Here is a 20,104-nt window from a genome sequence, read left to right on the forward strand (position 1 = left end):
CAGATTTAATTTTTTCCTGGAAAAACAAGAGGTAAATTCAAAGCTCATGTGTGTATGCGTATATATATTTATACACACATATGTATGCATATATATATAGATATACATATAGAGGGGCAGAAGTACCTCTGATAATCCATCAGAAGTCAGTAAAAGGAGAACCAGATGTATTTTGATATGTTTCTGGAAGTGTCATATAAAATACAGACAATGCAGTTCATACCACCAAATGATTGACTGCGCATGGATAAATGCATTCTTTCAGTCATGGAGTATCCCTATTGAGAAATCTTCCTGAAGACTTAAGTCCAGCCTCCTGTCTTCTCACTGGAAATGATTTTTTAGTTCCTACTACCTGCAAAATTGACAGATCAGCTTTTATCTGGCTTCACAGTTTTCTGGAAACAAAATGGAATCTTCAATTGCAGCTGAAAGTAAATTTATTTCTAGCATTTGACACAGGTTCAAGAAGTCCTGTTGCAATGAAATGTTGAATGTAGTCCAACCTCTACTCTTATGGTTGTGTTTGACATTTCAGGGTTTATTTTATTTTAAATAACCTTCGTAACTATGCTTTCAAGAGAGGTTTTCATCCTCACCTGTTTGACACTGTCAGCAATGAATGCCAAGTAGTCAATACTTCTGACCCAGGATGTATTTTGCAGCCCAAGTTCGGCTTTAAAATTTCTCCCACACTGTAATAGATAAAATTAGGATAGAAGAGAAAGATGGCAATGAAAACTGAGACTCTAAAGCTGTCAGGAGAACTAAAGTCCATCTTCTTCATATCATTCCTAAATATACTGAAGGGTGGCAATAGCACACCTGGCTAATTTTCCCCAGAGGACTCTTCTCCCCTTCATGATAAATAACAAAGTTTTAGCTCAGCCCAAAACAACCAATTTGTTCTCTTGGCAATAGGAAAATAGTTGCCATGGCATAGTTTGCAGAAGCTCTGGAGCAGGCATGTACATCTTGCTATCATTTTACAAATCCCCTATTTTTAGAGAGGGTGATTGGAATAGAAAATGTTTTAGTACTTGCTTCTTGTTGAGGAGGACTCACCTGACACTTGCAAGTACCTGAGTCTGTATGGAAAAGCAGACAAACTTAGGAAGATGCAGCTTGCAAGGAGAGGAAAAATCTCCTCCCTGACTGCTTTTGAACTCCAAAAGTACAGGCAAGACCATTCATACTTGTCATCCCCAAGCTCTGTAGATGAATAGCTTTATTATGAGACTGGAATGATCTTGGTCTTTTTTGACAGATAAATGATAAGATTTTGAGTTACTCTAAAATGCTTCATCTTCCATTTCTACTAGGATTTCAGAAAGTAATTGTTCCTTTTGTACCACTTTTTACACCTTGCCATCACCCTTCTTTAAGTTCCTATTTCTCTGTGTACCAGACCTTTTACAAACTGCAGATATGGACATTAAAAAAGCCACTTATGTTTTGAGAACAAAGGCTGGGACATTCAAAGTGATATGAAATGTGTATATATGTTGTATTTAGTTTTGATACTGAACTGTAATATGTTTTTTTTTAATTTGACAGCATTAGTATGGTAGTGTCTAGTATTTATATGGTAAAAATTTTATGCCTTTAAGAATATATATGTAGTTAAAACAAGGATGAAGACTTATAATCCACAATATTTCCAATTTAAATCACAGAATTAAATACAAACATAAAAGGCATAAATTTTGTCATTATCTCTTTGGTTGGTAGAATGATAATGTATTTGAATATAAAATAGCAGAGGTTGTAATATCTCACTTTTTTTTGCTAAACCTCTTCATAAGGTTGTGTGTCTAACAGAAAAATATCTGAGAGGCAAGATGTTCTATGATGAGGTTAAATGAATGAAAGTCTTGTGGACTTTCTGAAAATTGTGAACTTCATAAACACTGTTACACATTTTACTGTCTTCAAATCAATAGGAGTGCAAGTCCTTATCTTTGCAATCTTTTTGCTGTGATTAATATTAAATATTATGTGATGTTTTAAGGATCATGGCCTCAACTAATAAATCTGGAAACATTGTCAACTTTGGTTTTCTGTTTAAAGGAATTAGACATGTAATAGCAGTGGCCCTGTCTCTTAGAATGGTCCTCAAAAGTCCCATCTGGGATGCTCTCTGGGCAGATGTCTTCACTCAGTGTCTAAAAAGACACTAGATACCGTTGTTTAAGCACAGAATTATTTTCATTGTTTATGGCTTGGCTGCTCCTCCTGTCTTAGAGGGGCAGAAAAATCTCAGCTGTAATTAGACAGCCTTGGAGATTTGCCCTAAGAATGCAGATCCAGACTGTGGCTTTCCACAGCTGCTCCTGAAGCTGAAGCCTGTAAAGGGCCCAGTGGGAAGCAGCTACTGGGAAATCTTTTGGACCTTTAGAGCAGACCTGCCCCAGAGTCCTCCCCCCCAGTTTGCTGTCAGTGCTTTGCTGGTCCATCCTCTCTGAGCTAAAGGACTTGGCCCAACAGCCTTTGATCAAGAAAAGAGTACAAGAGACTTGTTTCTCTGAGCCTTTCTTCAGACAAATTGCTCCAGAGAAGAGACCATGAACAGCTAAACAAAATAATCATTAGTAAAAGCATCTGTCTCATCATTCTGGAAAAGTATTTAAGACAAAAGTTTTAAGGGAGATTTTTCTGCTACATAAAGTCTGTGTTGTCCCAAAAGTCTTCACTTCTGAGCTACACCAGCAAGTACACATTAAATTTATCTGTATTCTGTAGATCAATTCAGCAGGAAAACTGTGATTTTTGAAGCTTCCCACAAGCTTGAAGAAGTATATGAGAAGAGAGTCTGACATATCTCAATAACGATAGGTAAAACAAGAATTCAAAATTGAATTCAGAATTGAAAACACAATTGTAGCTAACCTGTATTACTTCTGCTTTGAGCAGGAATTCCAGAACTTTGACATTTTTTGTCAAAGAAACGCTGGTAAGGGAAAAAAAAAACCCAGGAAAGGTATAATTCATTAAAATTACCTTGGTTACCATTTATTTATTTGACATTGTAACAATCAGTAAAGAGCTCAACAAGGCCGATGTTAGATAGTTGCCTGAGTATATTCCTAAATCTGAGCTAAGTTACCCTAATTTCTAAGTAATAGTATCATGATTTTGTAGTAGGGCTGTAACTATGACTCAGACGAGAATTTTCACTGCAGTAAATACTTTGAACTCTTTTAGCTACCTAAAGACACATCTTGAAATGCAGCTCCTTCATTTTAGCATTCTACCAAAATCTCAGTCAGAGAGATGCCTTTTGCAGCCTGCTGGAAGGTCAGCAAATTCGGTTTATTTTATAGTAAAGAGCATTTAGATAAGCTCTGTATTATTCTTTAAGTATAGAACGACAAATAAGGGGATTTTAAAGTTTTCCAGGGAAGGACATGACTTGTAGTTAGCAGTTTCAGGACTATAGTTCTAACACACTATTAAAATGCCTATATTAATTTTATAACTTAATTTTGCATTAGTTTTATGCAGCTCTTGTGAAACTTTTTCTCAACAATTTCAACATAACAAATATTTTTAAGTACTCCCTTTTAAAGTAAACAGGAGATTCTAAGATATTGATGTAAATTGACTATTTTTATTAGAAACCTGTCAGGATTTGTTTATTTTAAAATATACCAAATTAGCTACAATAAAGATTTCCATGAGCTATTTGCTCTTCACATGAAAGACTACCCATTTTGGATTCTTCTTTCAGTGCCATTATGTTTTCATGCTTAAATATCTCACTAGACAAATAGTTGTTCTTATTTTTGTCCATCATTAAAATTCTCATGGTCCTTACTCAGCATACCCCAATGTTTGGATTTTTTGATTTGTTGTTTCAATTTTTTTCTCACATTTTTGTTTCTATTTCTTCTTCTGTGATTTTTGTTACTCTGTTGTCATCCTGGTTTTGGTAAATTTTTATCTTCCAGGGGCTGATGTTTTGTTCAGAGCATTCATTCACCTCATATAACATTGCAGCCACATTTAATAACCTTACAGGACAGGCCTGTGAGATTTCTGTCCTTTCCTGCTCTTAATTTTAAGCATTTCTGGGAAAAGAATGGTGTCTGTTGATTTTACTATTTGTTGTCTCCAGAGTGCAGCTGAGCCATTGTGAGAGCAGGCAATGAGCCGTGCCCTCTTACTGAGCACTGCAGAAGTCAGGGCATGATACTGAACAAACTCATTCTCTGTCCTTCACTATGATTTGTACTATCCCACTCTTTATTGAATTAAATGAGTTAATAAAGGACTTATGTAGCAGCTAGAAAGGAGTTGGCTGTCATTTATCAATTAATAACCCATGAAAACTGGCGTTACATAGTGGTAGTAATCGCACCCATGGTGTTAGGCATATGCTACATAAAAATGCAGTCACCTTGAAATAATATGGACAAATCAGCTTGTAACCTACAGAATACTATTAATAATGTAGTCCTAAGCACTGGAGGACTGAAGTTTGTCTCAGTCATCTGTGGACTGTGCAATATTTTATATTTTTTTGTTCAAGTTTTGGGTGATTAAATTGGTTGAGCTGCCTTTAATTCCGAAATCAGGGACTCCTCTCTTACACAATCTGACATGAATGAGGTACCTTTAATATTTCTTTGGGGAGGGTGTGTGGGTATGGGTGGGTGTGTGTGTGGGGGTGTGTGTGTGTGTGTGTGATGGTTTGTGGCAGACAGGTAATAGAAAACCAAGTTTTAAGCAAATTGGTAGGATTTGGTTGACTTCAACAGCTAATTCCTACAGCAGTAGAATGAGGACCTGATATGATACAGTTCTTATTGCTATTCTCTTTTAAACCTGAGTTAATACAAGGTCAGCTGCAGCAATTTTATTGCTAGAGGAGGAAAGGGCCTATGCAGCTGCTGGGCTGCAAGTGGTGTTATGTGCTTTGGGTCATTTGTGCTGCATTAGACACTGCTGCTGCACAAGCTTATGGAGGGAACAACACAAACCAGGAGTGTATTTCTGCTTGGTAGCACATACCTGGATTTGCTTCTGGCTTAGGAATGAATGAGAGAACTTGGAAAGAAAGCAGCTGTGCTATACAATTATAGCAGTCTAGCACAAAGGTTGTGTGAAATGCAGATGTGCTTGGCCTCTCCTCCTACAGTACTGTTTCATGAAACTCTTATGCACTCTTCCAACTACACCAATGTCATTTAATCTTCTTGAATTCTTGGCTCTTTTTTTGGCAAAGTCATTGATTCAATGAACTTTGCCTATTAATATGACTGGATCAGATACTGATACTGTTCAGACTGTTCTGGAGTGTCAGACAATGAATGCAAATGGTGGCACATCATAGTTTGTATTTACATTTTCAACATCCATTGTCCTTTCTGTTCATACAGAGAAAGGTGTAGTCACTTGCCAGAAAGCTCCCAGCTGACACCTCTGGGTGAGGTGTAATGAGAGGAGCAAATAAGAGCACAAAGTGGCTGAAGTAGTAACAGCAGTGTGATGACCTAAAGCCTGTTTAGATCAAAAGCACGATGCTCAATGGCTGCTGTTATCTTCAGAGTCTAGAAAGATGATGTAAGAAAAAAAACAACTCAACTGATGGCATTTCAGATTTTATATATAGAGTTATCTACTCCTTCAATAGGCTCTGAGCAGAAAATACAGTGAATTGCTTGGGAAGACAATTGTCCTTTGTTTTTGTGCATCATGGTATCTGATATGCACAGGGAAAAGGTTTTCATTATACCCTTGACACAGACCTCAAGAACCACCCCACTCCTCCGCTTGAAACATTAGAAGCTGCAATATATTTGTAGTTCAAAATGTTCCTTTCTCTTATTTTAACCTATTGCTTAATAAAGGAAAAAATATATGTGTCACCCTGAAAAGAATATGTACAGGCATTAATTTCAGAGTTGGAGCTATTTGGATGAAACTATAAATGTACCAGTTCTGCCAATAACTAAACAATACTTTTTTCAGCTTTATTGTTGGAGCATTTTACACTTCAAGCATATTATATGCTTCTGATCATACACTGTGCACCACGTACTCTTTGTGATTATGTCACTATGACTAGTTGCTAGGGTTGAAACAGGTAACTGCCGCTAGAAATCTGAGAAAGTGAATTAATTAAAACACTTTGTTATGTAAGAGAGCGTTGTCAAATTTCCCATTTTCTGTCAAGTTCAGAGATCTGCTAAAATGCTGCCCTTTGGAGAAAAAATAAAAAGGTATTCTTATTCTTTCAGTTATATTGGCAAAGATTCACTTCAGCTTTTATTCCAAATTTTATTCCAAATTCATGTGTCTCATGCCAAAATCTGGGCTGTAAATGCTGCTTTCTCTGAGCAATAGGACAGAACTTACTAGCCTCTGTAAGCACATCAGCATAAGAAGAAATGAGGTCAGGGTATAAGTAAAGATTATGTTGTCTGGAATGTGAAATTAGACCCTGTCACACATTTTTGAATAAATTGTGGCAGGTAAGTTCTCAGATGGAATGTATGTTACATGAAACTTAAAATTTGCGGCACTAGGTAAAAGAAGCATCTCTGTTGAGAGACTCATTCCCAAACCAGGAATTCTGGTGGTCATTTTGTGTCAGGGCCCAGGAGGGGAGCACTGGCCATGTCTACTGGGCACACAGTGTTGCTGTAATTGGCTCATTCTTCCTGTAGATGAGGGATGTGTTGTTAAACCCTTTCCAGATCATTCAAAGTGGGAATGCAAACCCCTTATGCCAAAAGGGCAACTGCAATAATTTTCCTGTTGTACTTCCATCTCTGTAACAATCTTTCAGCTGGACTGGAGTGAGTAAACAGGTGCTTTTTGCCCCAGATACTGCTTTGAGAATACAGGTTTTAAGTCTCTCCTGACAGTGAACATGGTTTGTCTGTGTTTCAGACAGTCAGAAGAAAGCATAAGCTTCCCTGAAGACAAATGGTGTGTCAGCAGCCAATTGCAGGAAAGATAAAGAATTCCAAAGGCTGTGAATATTGCAGTCAACTATCCAGGGATTATTTAATATCCTTTTATTCCAGCTTCTTTCATCACTTTAGTCTTCACTAGTCAGAATATAAGTTGTTTGGTTGAATACATTCACAGAGTATGATACAATAACTGCTGCCCTATTCCAATAGAGAGTAGATTACCTGTATGTCTTGCTTGCCCTTCTACTCTTCTTCTGTTTCTATAAAACAAGTCTCCCATAAGTCTTTTCCATTTCCTTTTTTTGATCATCATCTTCTTGTCTCCTTTGAGCTACTGTGAACAGGAACTGAAGATAAAGTGTGTGTTTATAGGTAGCATTTTAAAACAGCTGCAATTTCAGTGCTGGACCAACCCTCTGGTTAGACAAAAGCTATGATGTATACTCTATAATAAATGTCAGAGCAAAGAACTAAAAAAACATCCTATTAGGAGCTAGCAATAGCCAGGAAATAAAAGAAGAACCTGTGTCAAAAAGCAAAAAAATTTCAAGAGCAGAACAGAAGTTCAAGGGTGACAAAGAAAAGGATCACAGCCCTTTTGGTGAGTAAATACTTTTAGACAGGTATTGATCTAGTGGGCGAAAAACAGTGTGTGTTCTCCTTTGTGAAATAGCACTTACTGGGGGTGATGCATGTGGAACAAGATTATGAGAGGTGAAGAAACAAAGCATTTTTCCATGGCTGGAAAAAATTTTGAAAAACTGAGGTATTTTTGCTTTTATATTTAATGTCCACTATTCAAGTCTAAGAATCAACAAACTGAGATACAGAAAGATTCTTGTAATGATTCAAAAAAGAAATCATGGTCTCACTGAAGTCAGCAAAAACTTTTGCCATTGATTTAACTGGGGCCAGGGCTTCACTGCAGGCTTTACTGTTAAGAACAGCAATCTGATGCTGCTGGCAGAACAAAGAAATACATTGCAAAAGCTCCTGTCTTGTGCTGTCTTCACTTGTTGACCAGCTGAAAATGTTATTTACTGTGGTCCAGTGTTGGGCTTGGAGTACATGGTACCTGCATGAGTTGACATGGATTCCTCTACTCTTAGGGTCATTTGGCTAATGAAAGGAATTGAATGTGCATAAATATAAATGGGTGAGTTGTCTTGTTTCCTACGAGGAAGTAACACACTAAATCTTGTCATTCCCCACTCCCCAACTGTTCAATTATTCGTTACCTGTTGGGAGAAAATTGATTAAGTAGTGAGCATTAAATTTAGTAATGATTCTACAAGAAGGAGTGCATGGATGTGGAACAGCTCTGGCTCTGTGATAAGGTAATAAAACAGAGGGGGTGAGCAGCAGAGAGAAATGGCAGGAAATAGCACAAGACACCAGCCCTCACTCTGTTCCTGTTAACTGGTGCAGGACTGGAATAATCTCACAGACCTCAATCAAAATATGCTAATTTCAGATTGGCATAAATTGAGTCAAAAACTTATTTGGGCATATCCTGCATGCTCTTCCACTCCCTGATGTAGCAGAACTTCTGCTTGTGTACTGACTCGTAGCTACAATGAAATGATTGTGATAATCTTTCAGTATTTCAGGAAAAATATTCACTGAGAGTTATAGCAACAGGCTGCAGTATTTTTTTACTAATTCCAAAAATTATGAAAATTATTGGCTTTGGTTCATAAACCAAAGCCCACCAGGTATCTTTCTGATCTCCCAAATGTATGTTAGAGAATTAAATTTCATTCCTGATACTAACTTTTTTCAACTGGTGCTTTCAGTAAGTCAGAATCACCGAATGATTTGAGTTGGAAGAGATCTTAAAGATCATCTGCTTCCAGCCTTCCCCGCCATGGACAGGGAGCCTTCCACGAGACTAGGCTGTGTAGAAGTCCTGCTGTCTCCAGCACCCAGGACTCACAAACTGCAGAATTCTGAGCAGATTCACAGCTGGTGAGCCTTTGTTTGTTTGGAGCGACCACTTTTTTCTTGCCAAGAATATATGATACTTTGTGGCACACAGCAGCATGCTGAACTACAGTGTTGCTTGGAGAAACTTGAGATCACTCACTCTGTTTGTGAGGACAAGTGAGGACTAAATATCTGATATGCAGAATCCCTTTGAGCATCATCATCCCTTGCCTGCTTTAAGCATCATCACCGTCCATTCAGCAGAATGTACCTTTCCTGTCAGCAAGTGGTGCTGGGTGTTTGAAGATGTGAGGCTGAATCTAACTCTACCATCCCTGGAGTACATGAGTCAATGCAAAAGAAGTCCTTTAAATTGCAGTATTTGCAAATGGGTACTTTATAAGCCTGTTTCTGGCTGGTGTTGCTGACTCTCACACAGGGTATGCAGAGCACTTCAAGAGCAGTCAGTCTGTATCTCCCCAACGAACAGAGACCTTGAAAGCTGTTCTATTCCTGATGCATTTAATCAGAAACTTGTGAAACAGATATCATTTTCTGTATCACAGAGTGAAAAATAATGAAAAAGGAATTAGTTTTTATTGGAAGGTAAAGTTTATTTAATTAGTTTATCTAAATAGTAAGTTGGCAAGCTTTTAGAACCTATCTGATTGCAACTAGTTACTGGAAGGCTCCTTTCAAATTACTGAAACTTATGAATCAGTATGTAAAGACACAAATCAAACAAGACTAGTGTTATTTGAACAATTTTCCAGATCCTAATTCCTCTGCTCTAAAAAATATATTTGATGTTTCCTTTCCCTGACAAATACAAATCAAATATTAACTGATTACATTTCAATGCAGTCATTTTATTCTATGAAAGGGTTGAGGAGAGGGCAAAAAGAAGAAGAGGAGTTGTTTGTTTTCACCAGGGTAACCAAGTTCTTTTCTATATGTATGTTTAGTGAGTGAATCAGACTGCTTTAACACATGACTGCTTAGATGATAATTATTCAAGAAGCAATACTGCCTTGGGAAAATCTATGGTAATATAAAGGAAATCTGGATAGGCTGAATAACTTTTTCAGGCAGATATTTATCTTCGAATGAAGCTATTTTTTGTACAGTTTCTAGTCTTTAGAAAATGCATTATTGGTTGGTTAAAAAACAATCAGACTGTTAGTGTTTAGAGTGGGGAGTCCAGGGTGGCAGTGAGATAAAGCACTAATGGATGGTATGTTCAGATACATAGCTGGGAAGATTGTTAGGCTTTAAATATAATGTCAAAGGGGCAATATCAGCTGAATCTATGCATCTGTACTCTAGTGACAACTGTTACTATTACCAATATGAACAGATAGCAGGTTCTAATTAAAGTTACAAGCCAGAGGGAATAAGCATTAAGAAAGAAAAGAATAATTTCATTAATAAATAGCACTTGATTTATCAGTTCACAGAAAAGGTCTAAAAATTAGTATTTGAAATTACTTTAAATGCAGCATCTGTCAAATCACAGAACAATAGCCAAGCTGACCTAATTAGAACACTTACAACTATAAGCATATTCTTAACTTGATATGGGGATACCAAGTAGTCCCATAAGTGCCAGCTAATGTGCATCAAACTTTTGCTGAGACACAGAAGAACCTCTCCTGCAGCAGCTACCTGCTTACTTTGGATGTCAGACTATTCAGAACTTAGCTTTGTGTACTTTCTGCATCAAGAGAAACTTCTATGTGCTCACCATGAGCTGGATCATGAAAGCAAGTTACACTGCACTTTGTAGGACTCTAACTGTAGGATCTCCTTTATATATAGACGTCACTTTTGCTTACTTGTAGTATTCAGTCAGGACAGTAATGCTTTAAATATGAGACAAATATTGTCTCTGCAGATACTTTTAGCACTTCTAAGAATGGACATGGACCAGATTCCTAAAGTGATGCTGAGAAGCACAGTACTGTGATTTTTACAGCACCCCTGCATGGGTAACACTGCCTTGCTGCTACTAAGCCTTCTTCTCAGGGAAAGGGTCTATTCATACATTCAGCCTTAGAAAACTTGCCTAGATAACTATGGGAACCCTGTGCTAGGCAAATCCCTAATCAATTTTCTCTTGCTAGGTGTTTTGACTGTTTCCTTCATTTTCAATGATTTTTGTGAGGGGTAGAGTTTTGGTCCATTGAAGTAAGTTGGTTTTTATTAAATTGGATTTTGAAAGTGTGTTTTGAAAATTTCAATACATTGGAATGAAAACTTTCTTGATTGTTTTCTGTAAGCATATAGTGATCTGGCATGGCTAGGTCATACACATTTATCAACAAGCTTGAAGAGTTAGAAATGGCTCTCTGAACTATTTTGTCAAATTACCCAGACAGATTGACACTACTGAGATTTTTCTGTCTTGCCTTGAAGAGGCAGCACCTAGTGGTGCTGTAAAGAAGAGAAATGAGAAAGGGCAAAATTAATTCTGCACCTCATTTGCTTTATATTGTCCTTTTATTTTCTTCTCCATCTGTCCAGTATTCCTTTTCCTCCACTGCTTTTGAAAAAAGGTCCAGGCTTTTCTGGCAACCTCTGATGTGCTCGGAAACCATCACTTTTATGTATAAACTTTTGTATCAACTTGTTTGGGCTTTGTCATGGAGATAGCCCTGTCATCAGTTATTTCAGCTATGTTCTCCTCAGGAAGGATTTTAGCAGTAGCTTCACACTAAGCCACTCCTGCCTGAGGGAGGTGGAGGCTGAGAGCCCCAGGCAGCATTTGCAGCCATAGCGTGGCTGTCACTGAGCACCGGGGGAAGCCAGGGCTGCGAGCGGCTGGGCAGGGCAGGCTGAGGGTGCCCACTGTGCCAGCCCCAGTCGGGCTCTCTGAGCTCCTCAGCTGCCAGCTCTGCGGGGGCAATGGGGGTCCTGGGTGTCCCTTGGCTGGGGAGCACCTCACTCCACCCTGCAGGCCCCCTGGCAGGGTCAGTGCCACCAGCAGGGCATGGCCCTTCTGCAGCCCCACTCCATCTGTCGTGGGAGGGACACCGGGCCAGGACCCGAGGTGCTTTTGACTACAGGCAAGAGTTGTGACCTTTTCTCAAAAGGAACAATAAACTTGGTGTGGTCAGAGCCTTCAGCTTCCATGTGATTAAAAGATAATTTAAAAAAAAAAAAAGCTGGGAGAAATGTTAGAGCCTGTTTTCCATAGCAGAGGGAGACACATAGGCTCGCAGAGATTTGGAAAGATTGTCAAATGCAGCTCCTGCTGCAGTGGAGCAAGTGAAGCTGAAGCAAGGGCAGATCCATAGGTGCTGCAGAGCTCTGGTGGTGGCATTTACATCAGAGTTACTCCAGGCTAGTTATTGTCAGGATTTCAGCTTCAGCAGGGGAAGGAAGGTGCTCCTTTGTAACCTAATTCCTGGTTATGGCATTCAGGGTCTGCACTGGTGAGCACAGCAAGGCAGTGACACTGCTCTCGGCTCCTGGCTGCAATGACAGGGCTGCACACGCACAGCCACCAAACTTGGGATGATGAAAAGGCTTTACTGACAAAAAACATGCATGTCTTCCAGATTATAATTAATTCTGGCCCTGAAGTAACATTTGTTGTACCTGGGATTGAAGTGCCTAAATTCCACCAAAGTTTCACTTTGAACAGTGAAGTGCTTTTTGGGTCTGACATCTAGCAGATCCACATTTGAGCACAAACTGCAGAGGAAACATTGCCAAAAGAGACATAACTGCTTAGAGCAAGAAAATTGTGCCTCTCTAACGTACTAAAATTAAGTCAATCGTGCAGCTGTTGAGATTAGAGGGAATGGTTGATGTAATTTATTTGGATTTTAAAAAGAAAAAAAAAAAATCCATATAAAAATATGCCTACCAAGAAGCCATTAAAGCAAATGTGTATTAAGGAAGTGAGAGCTAAAGCAGTTGTGCATTAGAAACTAAGAGGTAGAGCAGGATTAAATGGTTGATTTTTTTAGCATGACAAAAGGCTAATGGTCTAGTGCCCCTACACTATTCAACTGGTGCTATCTGAAAATGGGGATGGGCATGCTGCCGGGGAGGTGGCACTGTTTGCTGCTAGCACAGAATTACTTCAGTTAATCAGAACTAGGGAAGATTGTGATTGACCTGGGTTAACAAAGTGAATAAATGGGCAGTGTGATGCAGATAAAATGCAGTGCTGAGAAATGCAAGGTTGGGCACACATTCAGGAGAATAATTGGAAGTATTTGTAGGCTTTGCTGGGTTCTAAATTAACCATAACTATTTAGGTCATTACTTACTATGTCCAGCCTAGTGGAATAGTGTGTTGTAAAGGGATCTTATGAAAACAAAAGATAATGTGAGACCATGGGGGGTGGCAGTAGCACAGAATAGAAGATACAACTCCCATCCATAAATCAACATGAACCCATAATTTTGTTCTTGCCCCATCTCTTAAAGCATACTGACAAAAAGTAACTCTGAAGACTAGCAACTAAATAATTAAAGAGGTGGAGGATGCTGAAAACAAGGGTTTGTTTAGCAAGAAGTTAAGTAATAGGAAACAGAGGGCAAGTATTTAAAACAATGATTGGTGTTAAGAATTCAAGTTAAAAAGCTCCTATTTATATTGTTAGTGTAAAAAAAAAAAAGAAAAGTGGTATATTTAAAGAGAATGAAAATGAATTATTTTCACAAAAACCTCATTAACCCTTGGGAATCATTCTGTTAAGCAATCATGGAGGCCAAATATTCAGGAGCATTATGTTATTTTAAAACAATTCTAATGCTACAATAGGACTGGACTGGTTATGCTAATGCTATCTACAGAGATCCAGCTTCTCCATTAAAAAAGCCTATACAGGTACTAACCTGCTGCCTCCTATTTGGGAGCCTGAGCTTTTAATGTGCACTGATGTTTTGTGCTCAGCATTGCTACCTCAACTTCAGACTGGTTGGCAGTGGAGAGTCTACATTGTGCCAGGGCTCCTACTTCACCCTACAAAAGAAGGTGTGCACCCAAGGAAGAAATGGTTCAGTACACAAACTTTGCTGTAGAAAAATTTTCTTTATGGAGCTACCTATTCTGAGTGTAATTTATGCAGCTGTGATTTCCCCCATCTGGGATCCCAGAATGATGTCTGCAGCAGCTGGTGCATGATATTGAATGGTCCTTTAAAATCTCCTTGCTGCTGAGTAGAGGCTTGTGTGATTTTCAGTAGCATTTATAACCACTCAGGCTGCACCATGGTGTGATCCCCTGCACATGCCAGGAACTTGGATGGGGAGAGGCTGAGATTAATGATGACATAATACACTAAGAAGAGATATTAATGCTCTTAGGCATGAATTAATGAAATACCATTGAGAATTTATCCTGCATGAATAAAAGGATTTGGAAGTTGTCGTTCTAAAAACCACATGAAGATTTTACTGAAAAAAGCCCCAAACACTCTGTTGAAATAGATGGGGTCCTAACAAACTCTCACTCCAGATTTTTGGCAGAGCCAGATGATTGAGCTGGAGCCATTAACTGAATTCCTACTAATTTACAGAGTGTTTGTGTAAATGAAAGACACAGATCTCTTGCTTCCAGGGTTGTGACAGTGATAATTTTTTATCTCAAACTCAGTGCAAAACTGTAGTGTCACTGTGGAATAGAGACCCAGCATACCAGTGGCATCCATAAATCTGGGATCCTCATCCCACTGTGCAGCCATATAGCAAGATCCTTGCTTGCTGAAATGGTAGTGCTGCTCCTCATAAATGTGGGAGGTGATTGTCACAATTTATTTTTTAAAAAATTAAGGAATGTGTTAGTGTGATCTCTCTGGGGTGTCTTTGCAGGATTACTTAGAATCTGAAGGATTACTGCTGAATCCCATCTTTTTAAGTTCTTCATTGTACCCTAGAATTAGTGAATTAAAATGTCGTGTGTGTATCTGTATATATTTATATGATTGTCTACCTGTAGCTTCTCTTGATTTTGAAAAGCAATTTTATTCAGGGATTAAAAGTTACACTACTGTATGTTGTCATATAATCAAATCTAAAAGAGAAGTTTTGTTATTTTTGAGGCAAAGGAGGGATAACACCAGCTACAGTACAGAGGGACCATTTCCTTTTTTGTTGCTCTGTTAATGTCTGTTCTGAGTTGTAAAAAAAAAAAATCCTTAAAACTTAGGACATCAAGTATGACACATATTTTATCCATAATTTATGGCAACTTGAAACACCTTTTATTGCCTACATAAGTGAATATATGTAAACTTTATTAGTAACTTCATTTCAAATTTAAAATAAGCAAAGGTGTATTGTAGAATTTACAGATAAAGGTTAGTTTTAACTAAGAAGGTATTACCAGTGTTGCATTTCTTCATGTTATGGTTCACTTATGTAGAATTGAGATGTATTTTATATTAGACAATGCATAGCACCATTATACAACAGTTCACTAAATGCACATCCCATTCAATCTTTTGTAGGAATTAATATAACTGGACTGAAGTTACAAGGAAGAATTGAACTGAGCCAGTAGGGTTCACACTGATACTAACAGGAGATTACCAGCCATAAGAAAATTACAGCTCTTCTGAAAGACAGTGCCTAAAATAGCAACATATTGTGGGCACCATCATAGGAACTGGTTAACTGATGACCCTGAAGAAACACTTGTTTCCATTAATTCTGCTGCCATTATTTTGCTATTTTTGAACTCTTCCTCTGAATTCTTCTGTCCTTCTGATCCCAAGACACGATGGCAGGAATGTTAGAAGAGAACATAAATCACAATAAGCTGTCAACTATATAATTATACTGTAACCTACTACACTGAGAAATTACACCAACAGAAATTTGGCAATGTATTGGCTGCTAGCTAAACACAGGACACTCACTAGCTCAACATTAAAAGAAAAAAAAACCAGGCTCACTAAAAAGCAACATCTACATTACAAAGAAGCTAACAAAAGAATTCCCTTATGATACTTAGGTTCAGCTGGTTCATCTTAGGTTCATCAGCTACATTTTCTTGTTTTATGAATACTTGTTACATTTGCAATTGAATATGTATTTAAGATCACAATGCTACAAACCTTTCTCCAGTATGTAGTTTTGCCACCTTTAGTTAGACACAAAGGAGTAATTGCTTTAAATAGGGTTGAAGATTCTGCAGAAAGTTGGTGATGTTATTAGGTCATGTGTACTGTAATTACTTGACTACCATAATTTTGAAATCCTTAAGAACATGATTTCCTAGGTAGTAGGAAGAAAGTATGCTTTTGCCAGACAAAGGGAATAAATTTTGCTCCAAGGAGTCTGCTGTGCACCCTGAATCAGCAGATTCTAAGAACTAAGTCCTGTTTCATAGAGACTTCAGATTTTTAAAGCATCTCTACTAAAGAAGCAAACCCTTTCTGATGAAATTTTCTGTTTCAGGTGACTCTACTGCAAACACAGTAACTTTTAAGTGTTAAGGAACTTACTGGCAAGAGTTACCAGTGGCTGATGGTGGAAGATGCTTTTGTATTTATGAACAATTGCTACAGTGTCACAGTCCTGAATAGATATGTTGAGGTTACCTGAACCCCACCGTTCCATCTCAACCTGGATTTTAGTTTTTTAGAGCTTGAACCTTCTCAGCAGTGGGAAGTCTTGCCCAAACGTTCTTCTGAAATCCAAACTTCTTAAAAATGCATTGACTTATTTTCCAAAAGGACTTTATATATTTCAATGCATTAGAAGGTAATGATACAGCTTTCGAGTGAAGTTTTGCTCTTATCATCCAGAAAGTCACAGTGGCCACACGTGAAACTCTGGCCTCTGTGATGATGGGGCATTAATTTGAGAGTTATTTGAAAGAACACAGTTTAGGAAATGGTGACAAATGCAGTCCTTGATGCTGTCTTTGAAAGGCCCTGGATGAGAGGAACAAAAGAGGCTTGGGAATCAACACAACAAAGATTTCAGACTTCCAATTTAGCTACTGATTTGTGGATAACATCTTGGGCATCAGCTGCCTTCTGCAGCTCTCTAGCTTGATAAAAATAGGGACAGTCGTGCTTATTTATCTAACACAAACCAGTGCCATGATGGATGAATTATTTAGATAGCACTCAGAGTGCTGGCCAAATGCTGCTTATTTGTGTTTTCCCCACTGCAACAATGTGTCTTCATCACTAATAATTAACTGCTAATTACTGTTGCCAAGAACATGAGAGGGGTGGTTACTACCTTATTTTTAATTTCAGTGCAGATGCCTACTTAAAAGTTATGCAAATATATGAATTTACAGTACATTTTCCTTATGACCCTGCTATATCTGGGTTTGATCCTATTCAATTGTGATAAAGGAATAGTAAAAATGACCTGTCTTTTGTAGAGCTATAGACAGTTTCTCTTGAATTCTCAACACTTAAATCATGAAATCTAAAGATGCCATTCTACGTAGGGCACATCTGGGTCGAAGGACTGCTGATGCCAATTATGCTTCGTACATAATAATGCACATTTTACCTATTTGGAAAAAAATTCACATTTATTTACTGTCAAACAGGTGTTAAACTTTACACTGGGTATTAGTGATGGGCTCATTATTAACAGGTTTACACAAAGGGATGAAAAAAGCAGAATTTTGTTGAAACAATTTACATTTCATTCAATTTTTTATCATAAAATAAATTAATTACTAAATATAGGCAGAAGGAATATGGAAGAGTTATAGTTATGTTTTATTTATTTTTTTTAAAGGACAGGCACCTTTTATTCACGAGAAAGCTTGTGAGAAGTGTCCAGTGTCCCCTTTACCCCTTACCACCCAACCCTGATTAAAGGATGAACAGGGAATTGAGTTACAATCTTTGTTAGCTACACCAAATTTGTGCAAGGCTTGGCATAATTGGCTTCTAAAACAACTTTCTCCCCAATTATGTTTTTTTTGGCAATAAAAATTCAAAACTTAAGAGTAAAAACTAACTTGTCAAAGCAGAACACTGTTTACAGTGAAAAAATAAGTGAAAACAGGTAGAACTTGCATTTTAAACAAACTATCGTACTATGAACAGTGTAAGAAAAACAGCTTATAACATATGTGCAACCAAGAGCTTTTCACAATATTTTCTTCAAACTCTTTAAAATTATCTTTTAATGACAATTATATTTCAGTTGGACACAAATGTATTTATTTTACCCTAGCAATAGAACAAAATATAATTTCTTTAGCCATTTTTTCATGAGAACGGTTCATTGTACAGTTGAGGAAATATATGAAATAAGGCCTGTGGCTTGATTGCTAGTGGTTAGACATGTATTCAATCTTTGCCCTAATGGAAAAGATTTGCAGTGAACTGCAAATTGATGCAGAATATCTCTCCTGCTTTTGCAAGTCTTGTCAGGAACAGTAAGGTACAGTAAATTTGTCCCACAGGATTTTAAAGCCTACGCCTTGTATATAATACAATGTAGGCCTAGGAAAAAAAAATGGTGCAGCCATATTTACAAATTTAGTTCACAAACTGCTGCAGTAAAATGGCTGGAAAGTGTTTATTTCTCTTTTTTTTTTCACAATTTTGTTAAATTCAGCAGCAGAAGATATCGTAAATACCTTGTTGGTATTTCTTTTCTTTGTAACAAATAATTCATTTTAGTATACTCTGTGTATATACAAAGTTTTTGCTTTATAAAAATTCACAGAACTGCGAGGTCCAGTCATCCCTGTTACTGGAGAACCACAGGGTCAACAGAATTGTCTCTTCGAGCAGATATGAGGGAGCCTGCACGGGGCCAATTAAGTCTTTTTAATACTTGAACGTGACCTTTAATATTTCTTTGCTACACTATTAAAGGCTTGTCACTAGTTGCATTTGTCCTTCTCTAACATCTCCTTCCGGAATACATCCTTCTTTGTTAATGGGAATGATATAGCCGTCGCTATTACCCCTGCTGATTTGATAGTACATCTGGAGCTGATGGCCAGCTCCTAGGTTTGGCATGCTCTTGTAGTAAATGTCCTCGTTTTCACTCCTCCTGGAAGGAGAGAGGTCTTCTTCAACGTCGGGGCTGCTCTCTGGGTAGGGAGAGTCTCTGAGGTTGGGCATGCTCGTGTAAAGAGAGTCTCTGTTGGGGGACTGGAGGTGGTCGTCAGCCTCGGCTGTCAGCTGTGAGACGTAGCTGTCAGTTCCCTCGGTCTTCACTTTCTTCTGGGGCTGGTACAGAAGGGAGTGAGTCCGCTGGGGGATGAGCGGGGCCTCCAGCTCTTTGTGGTGGAGCTCCAGCCCGGGGGCGTCACTGTGCATCAAAGATGAGGCGTCTGCCACGATGGCGTCATCTTCGCTACTGCTCCCGCCGATCACAGCCTTGGCTGGCAGCGCCCGCTCCAGGTTGTGGTTCTTGCTGCTGCCCCGCAGGTTGTTGTGCACTAACTCTGAAATGATCATTTTCTCAAAAGCTGCATCATTCAGGCTTAGTCCACAGTCTACAACTTGCACGCTGTCGTTATAGTCTCCATTGCGCAATGAGTAGCTGTTGTTGAAATTACCATTTAGCGGTAGAGTATCCATGGCACTTGTATCCCTGGCATTGTTCAGTGAATGTCCTGAAATGGAAAAGGACAGCTCTGGTTATTGCCTGACATGTTTTTATCACCTATTTTTTTTTTTTTTCTTTTTAACAAAGTTCTTTAATGTAGTTCAGGACAAAGTTGTACTTGGAAGTAAAACTTGAGAAAAGTTAGTTTATTGAACATTCCCAAATGTAAACAGTTGCACACCTTATAGGAAAGATGCATTCTAAAAATAGAAATGTGTGTTTCCTGTGGGGAATAGTGGCATTTGAATTTCGTAATTTAGTGTCAATTATGTGACTTTTCCACAAGGAACTGTTCACTCCATGCCCTTGCATATGTAATGCAAAGCAATTCATTTGGAAACATCTATGTTTTGAAGTACATCACCATGATTTAGAAAAAGAAAATTAACAGAATTTGTCCTAAACAACACTAAATTAAAAAGGAATTAGATCACAGACATAACTGAAGGTAAATGTACAACATAAACCCACATAACTGGCAAGCAACTACTTTAACAACATTTCTAACATTTTTTTCCTGTTTTTTGGTTTTGTTTTTTTTTTTTTTGGAGATGAAGTAAAGAAAAGAATGAAAAAAATGGATAAATACAAAGAATTTATGTTAAACAAGGACAGCCATCTTTCACACTACAGGGACCAGGGCCCACAAGCACCATCCAACAACACGATAGACAGCAGGTGGAATGACTCAC

The 20,104-nt window shown here is 38.1% G+C and overlaps 1 protein-coding gene across 14 annotated transcripts in view; it reads right to left on the reverse strand.

The window, feature by feature from the left end:
* Window positions 1-17,345: 17,345 nt before the first annotated feature.
* Window positions 17,346-20,104, reverse strand: part of ADGRL2 (adhesion G protein-coupled receptor L2) — a 157,672-nt gene continuing 154,913 nt past the window's right edge. For 12 of the 14 annotated variants that reach the window (XM_054515702.1, XM_054515703.1, XM_036387530.2 and 9 more), the window contains one exon: window positions 17,346-19,419. In XM_054515702.1, coding sequence (XP_054371677.1) covers window positions 18,665-19,419 — 755 coding nt within the window. In that variant the 3' untranslated portion in view covers window positions 17,346-18,664. The remainder of the gene's footprint in view (window positions 19,420-20,104) is intronic. The other 2 variants (XM_054515711.1, XM_054515710.1) reach the window with 1 other exon arrangement.

Source organism: Molothrus ater, chromosome 9 (genome assembly GCF_012460135.2).
Source record: "Molothrus ater isolate BHLD 08-10-18 breed brown headed cowbird chromosome 9, BPBGC_Mater_1.1, whole genome shotgun sequence".
Classification (NCBI taxonomy): Eukaryota; Metazoa; Chordata; class Aves; order Passeriformes; family Icteridae; genus Molothrus; species Molothrus ater.